This window comes from Penaeus vannamei, chromosome 21 (genome assembly GCF_042767895.1).
Source record: "Penaeus vannamei isolate JL-2024 chromosome 21, ASM4276789v1, whole genome shotgun sequence".
NCBI lineage: Eukaryota > Metazoa > Arthropoda > Malacostraca > Decapoda > Penaeidae > Penaeus > Penaeus vannamei.
In genome coordinates, this window is record NC_091569.1 from 37,400,004 (window position 1) to 37,410,003 (window position 10,000).

A 10,000-nucleotide genomic window follows, 5' to 3' on the forward strand; every position below is an offset into this window, starting at 1 on the left:
GTAGTCTAATCGCGTGTGGTGCGAGAGATGCTTAAATTTCTGATATTAGATCGGTGTTTAGTGGTGGTACTCAAAGGTGTTGAGTACGTGGATAAGAGATTCTTTTAAACTAGTTTAGTTTCTTGAATCCTGTGGAACCGATACATTCTTTAGTGGAGTAGTTAGCATTATTTGGAATGTAGGTACTCTAGTTTCATCCACCTGTCTTTGTTACCTTGTGTGCTGGAAAGAAAGGAACAGGTGTGAGAGGATCCTTGTAATTCGTCATGGCGTATCTCGGAATAATCTGTTGAAAAAAGGAGCTTGTTTACTATTTCTTGTTCTGTTAAAAGGGTTGAGCTGGGCAATTATCAGGAAATAAGGAGAATATATCTTTGATAATATATATTTATCAAAATACTTATTTTCTTAATCTTCTCTCCAGCCGCCCAAGAAGGATACCAAGGCTAAACAGCCCTCCAAGCAGCCTGCCAAGAAGAAGGAAGGAGGAGGTGGCGGCAAGGCCAAGAAGAAGAAGTGGTCGAAAGGAAAGGTCCGTGACAAGTTGAACAACCTGGTGCTGTTCGACAAGGCCACCTATGACAAGCTGTACAAGGAAGTGCCCTCATACAAGCTGATCACTCCCTCCGTCGTCAGTGAGAGGCTGAAGGTCACTGGATCCCTTGCTCGCCGTGGACTCCAGGAATTGCTTGCAAAAGGTCGGTCAAACAAGGTTACATGTTTCTTTTGATTTGTTAGTTTTAACTTTATAATTAATAGTAATTTATAGTTCTTGATAGTAATTTATAGTTCTTGATAAGTATGAAATGAATTTAAGTAAAAATTAGCTTTTGTGAATTTAACTTCACAATTGCAGTATCCAGTAGTTCATATGGAATATTCAGTATTTATAAATATTTTTTTTCCCCCCATTCAGGTTTGATCAGACAGGTGGTGAAGCATCATGCCCAGCTTGTTTACACCAGGACCACCAAGTCTGAAGATTAAATAAACATTTTGGTTTAATGCTGTGTATTTCTTTCCATGCGAGGTTTGAAGACAAAGTAATTTATTGGTGAACATCTTATCAAGTTGTGCAATGTGTTGGGAAATTGTCTGATTTCCTTGTAGACGAGTATCATCTTGCTTTGAAATGGTGCAAATAAAAATAGTTGTTGGAACATTAAGAGGATACATAAGGCAGTTATTTTAGTAAAACCATTCTACTTCATGTTGCTTACAGATGTTAATACCCTGGTAAACTGCACTGCCCCTCACTCCTCATTGGACATGAAAGCCTTTCCTTGGAATCTGGATATTTTGCAAACTTTCTTAGTCATTTTAGAATAGAAAAGCATTTTCAAAGCCTTGGGAGTAGGAAGTACTTCCACTTGCAATGAGACTGGCATACTTTCAAGAAAAAAAAAATCGGAATATGAAAACCTGTAAACGGTTATGGTTAGCTTAAGCTTAAACCCCCCACCCCCTCAATCCCTTGCTCATTGTTGTGGGTGGCTTAGGAGATGGAGACAGGCTCAGTGAAGGAGATCGCCCCAATCTTGGACCTCAGCCCTCACATCGACTACTTTTGCATGGTCTTTTCTTCTCCCCCTTTCCTTTTCATTCTCTTCATCCCTTTCATCAGTCCATATCCTAAAGTGAGACCTGTGCTGAAAGGATTAGAGGCTGGCTTTTTTTCAGTCCTGTACAGCCTTTGTACTGTTTGCTCTTTCCACTTCACCCTTATCACTACCATACTAATCTACAGTGCACAACCTTTGATATGTAACACATTTTGTCCTAATTATTAATTCATTTTAACCCCTTTTGCCACAACACTTTATCATATTGTTTTAAAACCCTTGATGTCTAGCACATTTTTGACCATGGCCCATTCTGGGAATCTACAAACATTGCTTTATGAACCAAAAGACTTTCTTTTCTAGCCCAGGGGCTTTGCCCCAAGCCTCACCCTATCACTGCATATGACCTTTGATGTTGATGCAGCAAAGAAATTGGGCAAGTGTTACTGAGTGATGCACAGTCCAAAGTTCCAAAACCAGGATATCGTACAAACCCAAATACTTGACCCAACCTCTTCCCTTCTATTTATTTCCTAGACCCCCCCCCTCCCTCCCAATTCCATGCTGCTTGTCGTGGAGGGCATAGGAGACGGGGACTGAGGCTCAATGTGGGGGGATCACCCCTGCCTTGGATCGCAGCCCTTGCCTCAGCTAATTTTGCATAGTCTTCTCCACCTTTCCTTTTCCTTCATCTCCATCTGTCAATATCCTAAAATTTGAGAGCTGTGCTGAAAGGATGAAGGTCTGGCTTTGTGTCAGCCCTGAATGGCCTTCATGTTCCATTTGCTGATCCCTCTCTGCCCTTTTCACTACTATAATAACCTACAATGCTAACCTATATGTAACGTATTATGTCCTAATTGTGGACCCATTTGTGACCTCTGTCACAATACTTTATCAAAATTCTGTGTGACTTTTTCTTACCTGGGGGCTCTACCCCCAAGTCTCACCCTATTGATATATTTTGTATACGCCAGTATGACCTTAGATGTTGATGTGGCAGAAAATTTTAAATAAAATGTATTTCCTAAAGAAAGGCAAGCCCCCTGTACCCCCATTTATTAGCAATTCATGCCAAGTGATAATAAACGGACATTAAGAATTCTGGCTTTGTGAGGTAGTTGTGGACTAGGTCTCTGAGCAGTGATATCCAGGGGATGGCTCAATCTATCATTAGAAAGGAGAATTACAGATGAAACCATTTTTTCATTAACAGCACTTTGATACTAAGATGAAGAATGTAAATTATGTCTTGGTAATAAATATATTTCGAGATGTCTAAGTATCTCAAAATAGATAGTTTTGATTTATATGGAATCTGTCATTTAGGTGAAGTATGTATGTTAGTTTTTCTATAAACACTAGCTCATTATTCTGGATGCATAAAAAAACAAGCCTTAAATTCATATTTTATTGACAAAATACATCTGCAAACATCAATATATTTATAATATATAGATAAAATAGGACTAATATTCTTTAAATTATTACTAAAATATCAAGTCAGTTTCCCAAGTTCCAAAGGTGGTTTTGTGAAGCCAAAAGCCCGACAAACTTGGTTCAGATCCAGGGTCTGAATGTTGAATATCTTTTTGAGCTTGTGGCACTGGTAGGCTCGTACAAATTTCTTGTATGCCATTTTTGCACTCTGGCGGATGTCTAAACCATCAGAAACCAGTGAGAACAGCTGAAATACAGAAGAAAATTCAGTTTCTGTTCATAGAAGTAAGATCATTTATTGATTTCTAGTAATTTTATAATTTCTAAAGGGGGTTAAAAAAAATATATATCAAGATCTGTTAAACTGTGATAAAACTTATTACACTGTCTAACATGGAATGAAATTCAATCTGGAATTGGTTAAATAATGAAATGAGCACAGGTTATTTACTGTATTTTCAAGTTCCGGAAAATTATCAGAATCGGCTACAAGAATGAAGAGAAAACAGAAGTGATATCATGAAAACCTCATCTCTAGTTACTTGTTAATTCATTTATCTAGAAGGGGTATGATCTACACAACGCAATTAGAAGAATACATCTGACACACAAAGTCATGTGATCAGACCTGTTATATAATCAATGGTGATAAACAGAATATATACATCAGAAAATGGAAACGGGTAATAGGATCATTAAGAACGAAAAGAAAAAAGGTAAAATGGAGGAAAGGCACGAGAGAGAAAAAGTGAAGGGAGAAAAAACAGATTTATAGCTGACTACAGGCCTATCCACAAGTGGGCATGATCTGCAGACACACCGTTGGGCAACTGTAAAGGTGATGTCATAGGCGAGAAAACAAAGAAACTACCTGCTTACTAAGTAGTTTGCCTCCCTGTGACGTCATCTCTACTCGTGTCTGCCCATGTACCCATCAGTCATGCCTATTTGTGTAAACAGGCCTTAAGGAAAGTAGTACAGATGCCTTACCTGCTCCTGTATATCATTAAAGTCTCCCTGGAACTCTAGCTGATCGATCTCAACTTTCATTCCCTTTAAAACGGCAATAAATTTCTCTTCTTCTGGTCGCAGGAATAAGAGTGCCTGTCCAGTCTGTCCTTCGCCACGGCCAGTGCGTCCAATTCGGTGAATGTAGTCCTGTCAGTTAATAGATGTATGTTAAAATTTGAGTAGCATAGTTGTAGAGAAAAAAATCTCTCTTCTCTCTCTTCTCTCCTCTCATTCTCCAAGTTCTCATTTTCTCTCTCTCTTCCTCACCTCCTAACCCTATGCTACTTTATTTTGTTTACCTTCCCCCTCTCTACATCTAGACTTATATTCTTGTCACATTTCTCTCTGCCTTATTCTTGTAATTCACTTTCATCTGTTTTCTTCCTACATTCACCATTGCTTTATACTTTCTCTGCTATTCCTATATCATCCATTTTTCTTTCCCAGTTCCTGAATCCACTCCCCTTCCCCTCTTTCTTCTCAACTTTTGAGCAACAAGTTATTCTGTATCTCCATGTTCTCTCTGTCCTGATCAAGTTTTGCTGTACTCATCAGGATGCCATGGTGGATCATACTGAATGTCTTAAATGTTCCCATCTTTTTTTCTTCATCACTATATGCCCTTTTCTTCTTTCAGTTCATTTCTATTCTCTTTTCCCTCAGGTTCCCCTTCTCCATTCCTTCACTCAGTACTTTTCTTCCATTTTTATCTTCACTCTTCCTACCCTCTATTCTTTATTCTCCTTTCCTACCTCCTTCACTTACTTGTGTATTTTCTTCCCTAAAAATTCTAGTTCTCATTTCCATGTAGTTTAGTACATCATACTGAATGCAAGTAGTGTTCCACCCTTCCCTTTCCTTTTATCTTCACACCCCTTTGCCATTTCCTGCTTTTAATTCATCGTCTTTTCTCCTTCCTTTCTCTGCTCCTTTGACAACTAACACATTTTGTCATAATTGTTAACACATTTTTACCCTTTTCACCACAATGCTTTACCATTGTGCTATATGACCTTTGATGTTTAGCACATTTATTTGTTTCAACCATTAACCATTCCTTTCTCTGCTATTCCTCCATTCATTTCTCATTTCCTTTCCCATCCCCCTTATTCCCACTCTTCTTCCCTTTTTCCTTCTGTTTCCTCCTCCTCCTATCCTTCCAAAATTGTCTACACTTTCTTTTTCTACAATCATTCCCGGTTTTACTCACCTCAGGTTTGTGTGGTGGATCATACTGCACAATCCACTGAACGCCTGGGATGTCCCACCCTCGTTCTGCCATCCCAGTTGTCAAAAGTATTCCTCTCTCCATTTCCACAAATTTGGTGTACATATTACTCCTCTGGCTCTGCTTCTCTTGGCCCTGATGGCAGAAGGGGTTTGTGTTAAGTGTTGAATGTCAAGAGTGAATGAGAAATTTTTAAAAGTAAATTTTATAGAAAAAGAGAAGTTTTCATAGAGATCTTGAACTTAACTTACACAGAATATTGTATAGAAACTGGAGTTATGGAAAGGTATGAATGAGAACGAATATCTTCACAATACAAGAGACGTATTTAACCGATTTAGATTATATCTTCTTCAGAAATACATGTATTTCTGACGAAGATATAATCAAAACTGGTAAAATATATCTCTTGTATTGTGAAGATATTCATTCTCATTCATACCTCTCCACATTTGTCAACATGAATACGGTTCAGAAACTGGAGTTATTAAAGATGAAGGCTAGGTGCGTTTTCATTTTGTCAAAACCTTTTTTTCTGGTACAATTTAACCCATTGATGCCAGGAACATGCTCTGTCTGCTATAATTTTTCTGTATTATGATCATTATTTTTTACTCACTTATGAAGGTATTAATTACTGGGCCAAACTGTTTAATAACTTACTGTTTGTGGAGCCACCTAAACTTTAAAAAAATATATAAAGTAAATAATTTTGATTCCAAAACTTAATCTAAACTGACAAGAAGTTTTAACAGAAATTTCCCATAGTGTGCCCAGTAACAGCAACAAATCTGAATATCAGAAAAATGTGGGACATCTTAAGAATGTCACATCAGGTTATTGGCTCATCTTGCTATTAGGTCTGAACATCATGGGATATCTATCAATCTATCTCTATCTCTATCTCCTCTCCTCTCCTCTCTCTCAAAACTTGTTTAACAAATAATGATAGTGACATAGTGGAAGAGGTTTAGATGCAACAGGTAATATTACAGTTAATGATGTTTGCACTAGGCAGATAAAATGGGGGACAGAAAGAGAATGAATAAATAAATGAGGGAAAAAAATGGAGAAATAAAGACAACATAAATAAACTGATGAGAGATATAAACTAAAAAGAAGAAAGAGAGCGAGAATGAATTTTAAGTACAGAAAAAAATGGAGTGAGAAGAAAAAAATTGTGTCTTGGCTCTGCCTGTCACCTCAAATAATATTATACATATCAAAATAAGAACATGTATAAAGTTGGAGTTCTTTTCACTGACTCATCACATCCAATCTGATAAATGACAGTCAGTGAAATGCATACTTCATAACTGGATGATCAGTTTTCAGTCTTGAAAAAATAACTGGTTTTTAGTATGTAACACTCAATACTGTAATATAATGATCTGTAATCACAGAACCTATTTCCTTCAACAGCTGTTCATTTACTGCTCTGTTTATATGGCATAATATTATTCTTACTGTACAATGACAAACATTATCTAAGAGAAACTAACCAGTATGAAGGCTTTTCACAAACTATATGTTCCAGTCACTTCTGGCAACCACAAAAGTAGAGAAAAATAAATAATCAATTAAAAAATGAATATATAAATAAATAGTACTCTCTACTGTCTACCAACTTATACAAAATGTTCTGAATATGATAACATTTGAAATTATAACTAAATAAACATAAATACACATTGCCACAGCTAGGGAAATTGAACACTTTTCAATGGGTATGTGATGAATGAACTCACTCCTCTGCATTTAAAAAGGTGAGGAGAATATGCGTCTGGGCAGAAAGATAACCAATGATCTGCATAGACTTTCAGAAGGATAGGGGGTCCAGTTGAAAAGGAAAAGGATATTTCCATGACTAAAAGGGTATTTTTCTTTCCTTACCTTTGACTAAAAAGGCATTTCCTTGATGATACCTAACAGGCTATGGCATTAAAAATTTGGTTTGATATAAGATATAAAAAAAAAAAAAAAAATTCTGTGTTTCTATTCATAAAATTGGAAGAAAATAATGTAAAAAAGTACTCTGCACAACACCATCAAATCACTCACCACACAATAAAGAACAGGCAACCCAAAATGCTTCAGAACTTCATGGTGGAACTTCACAGAATGGCAAGAATTAAAGAACACTATGGCCTTCTTTTTCTTAAGAGTGCGCAAAACTGTTACTAACATCGGAACCCTCTCCGTTGTGCTCACTAAGAGATAACCTGGAAATAAAAAAAGGGCAAAATGAGTGAGACTGGCACAGAGTACGGTTCACACAGTATAATATGAGTAATAGGTGCCTTTTAAACCTTTTACTTTTTCAGATGCAAAGACAAATTATTAACATTTATCTCCTTTACTTAAATGTGTTAAAAAAAATTAACAATTCCAATTCTTTTACAATTACGTTCAGCCTATCATCATCTGTATCCACAAAAAACAAAACATCCTGAAAGTTATTTCAATGGTATATGCCAGCAGAATAAAAATTTCATTAAACCTTAAAGTACCTAATTCATCAAGAAAATAAAACAGCCTATGCATATAAATCATAAGCTGTCCCACTATCTAAAACTCATCTCGGAAATTAGACAGTGTTCCTTCTGGCAGAGAGAAGGAATAAGACAAAGGGTTACAAGAATACACGAACAGCTGAAGGTGAACGTGATCAAGAAGATACTATTTCTCTTTACAAGTCAAGAATTGGATCTCTATATGTGACATAACATGTTTCACTGAAAATTAAACTCATTAGTTGTTCCTTCATCTTACATCAATAATCATATGATTCTACAGTAGTTTAAAGCAAGCCCATCTTACTGATCTAATATCTTTAAGATAATGTATTTGCAACATTCTGTAAGGAGTGAAAGGTCTACCATCCTGTGTTTGAGTAAAATAACAAAAATACTCTCTTAATAGAGATTTCATCATACACAGAACACAGACAATAATAATTCTCCTTAACCCGGATATTATGAGAGAAAGCCATAATTGTTTACTTTTGCAAGTTTTATTCTCTTGTAAGAAATTCCACACCTGGTATGATTTTCTAAATCTATGGTCATAATGTAGAAAAGGCATGAATGAGAATACCTTCATAATAAAAGACATGTATTTAACCGGTTTAGCATATCGGTTAAATACTTCCCTTGTATTGTGAAGGCATTAATTCTCATTCATACCTGTTCTACATCTGTCACAATGAACTATACCAGGAAAAAAATAACTTGTTGCTCTTAGTTACAATGAAATATATCAACACTAAGGTATATGTGTAAAAAAAGGAAAAGGAAAAGAAAAAAACAACAACTCAATTTTGTATGCAATATTCCCTCAAGAACAAGGATGAAAAATCAAGTTTAATCCCTGCTGGTTGACCGGCTTAGTAACTCAAAATCATCAACCATTTTGATCTGGTTAACAATTTTCCTTTAAAAAATGTACCCAAGTCTGATTTCTGAATTATAGCACCTTCATCACACCACTGAAGAGAGCTAATATGCATCACACAAGCACGAAAGAACAAGTAATAAAAGCTCAAAGGTTTACTTACTTTGTTTTATTTGCTTGGTTGTGGGTGATACTTTTTTCTCTGATGTTATGTAAGAAAATTCTGTTTTGAGAATTTGCTTGGCGAGCTTCAAGCACTTCTGGTTAACTGTGGCACTTACTAAGACTTTCTGCATTTTTTCTGCAAATGAAGAGACAAAAATAATTATCTTTATATTCTTAAATAAAAAAAAAAAAAAAATCTAGAATACAGTAAAAACAACTGGAAGAAGCAGACGTAATAATCAAAAGAAAAAGAATAAAGAAATTAAACGAAGAAGAAAAAGACCTACAACAAGAAAGGAGAATTAGAAGTATATAAAGAATCTGACAAATTACAAAAAGAAAACTCATCTTTGCTGCCTTTCTGCCTGTTATCCAGACAAATTGAAGAACATTACTACTGTACGAGTCTAATGTATGCCCACAGGATGGAAAAAAAAATGAGGAAGAATGACCCCCCCCTCCCCTGCCCACACACACACACTCACACACAAATATATTGATAAAATAATATATTGATATCTTTTTCCATAGTCAAAAGTCAATCCTAAGTAAAACAACTGCCGTAAGAAAATCAACAAATGATGCCCCCAATCCCTTCCCATCTCACCGAGAGGCAAACATTTGCATATCATCCTCAGGTACTCAGTGTGCATGCTGTCATCGAAGAGCTTGTCAGCCTCATCCAGAATCAGGATCTTCAATTTCGTGACGCGGAACTCTGGCTCGGGGGCTGTCAAGATCTCTGTTAGCCTCCCTGGCGTTCCCACCATAAGCATACAGCCTGTAAAGAGAGGAAGAGATAAAACTGAAATTCTCTTTGTGCTGATAATAATCTGTCTGAATAAGAGATGGGGAGAGAGAGAGAGATGAGTAGCATATACATACAGAATACCATAAAAAAAAGTTTAATTATACCTCTTCTTATTTCTATCCAAACAGATCTTTAACAGCAGCACACTGGATAAACTTACCATCTTTCTTTTCTTCCTCTTTTAACTTCTTGCCACCGATCAAGGTCAGGGAGCTAAAATCATGTGCCTCTGCAAGTGGCTTCAATACCTGTGCTATCTGAAGAGCCAGTTCTCTTGTGGGCGATATGACCAAAGCTCCAACACCTGCCAGTTTAAAACAAGATACATTTTCATTTGGGAAAGAAGGGCTATTCAATTTTCCAATCAGTCAGAGTTTATCAGATTTTATC

At 36.3% G+C, this 10,000-nt stretch overlaps 2 protein-coding genes across 2 annotated transcripts in view; one reads left to right on the plus strand and one right to left on the minus strand.

Annotated features, from left to right (window-relative positions):
- The window catches only part of RpS25 (ribosomal protein S25), a 2,087-nt gene extending 1,082 nt beyond the window's left edge, over positions 1-1,005 (plus strand). Inside the window, exons 2-3 of the mRNA XM_027367297.2 lie at positions 425-698; positions 917-1,005. Coding sequence (XP_027223098.1) covers positions 425-698; positions 917-987 — 345 coding nt within the window. The 3' untranslated portion in view covers positions 988-1,005. The remainder of the gene's footprint in view (positions 1-424; positions 699-916) is intronic.
- A 1,957-nt stretch (positions 1,006-2,962) lies between these two features.
- The window catches only part of LOC113815230 (uncharacterized), a 9,184-nt gene continuing 2,146 nt past the window's right edge, over positions 2,963-10,000 (minus strand). The window contains exons 3-9 of the mRNA XM_027367295.2: positions 9,771-9,914; positions 9,407-9,580; positions 8,798-8,935; positions 7,303-7,463; positions 5,224-5,376; positions 3,993-4,160; positions 2,963-3,249 (exon numbers count right to left, since the gene is read on the minus strand). Coding sequence (XP_027223096.2) covers positions 3,061-3,249; positions 3,993-4,160; positions 5,224-5,376; positions 7,303-7,463; positions 8,798-8,935; positions 9,407-9,580; positions 9,771-9,914 — 1,127 coding nt within the window. The 3' untranslated portion in view covers positions 2,963-3,060. The remainder of the gene's footprint in view (positions 3,250-3,992; positions 4,161-5,223; positions 5,377-7,302; positions 7,464-8,797; positions 8,936-9,406; positions 9,581-9,770; positions 9,915-10,000) is intronic.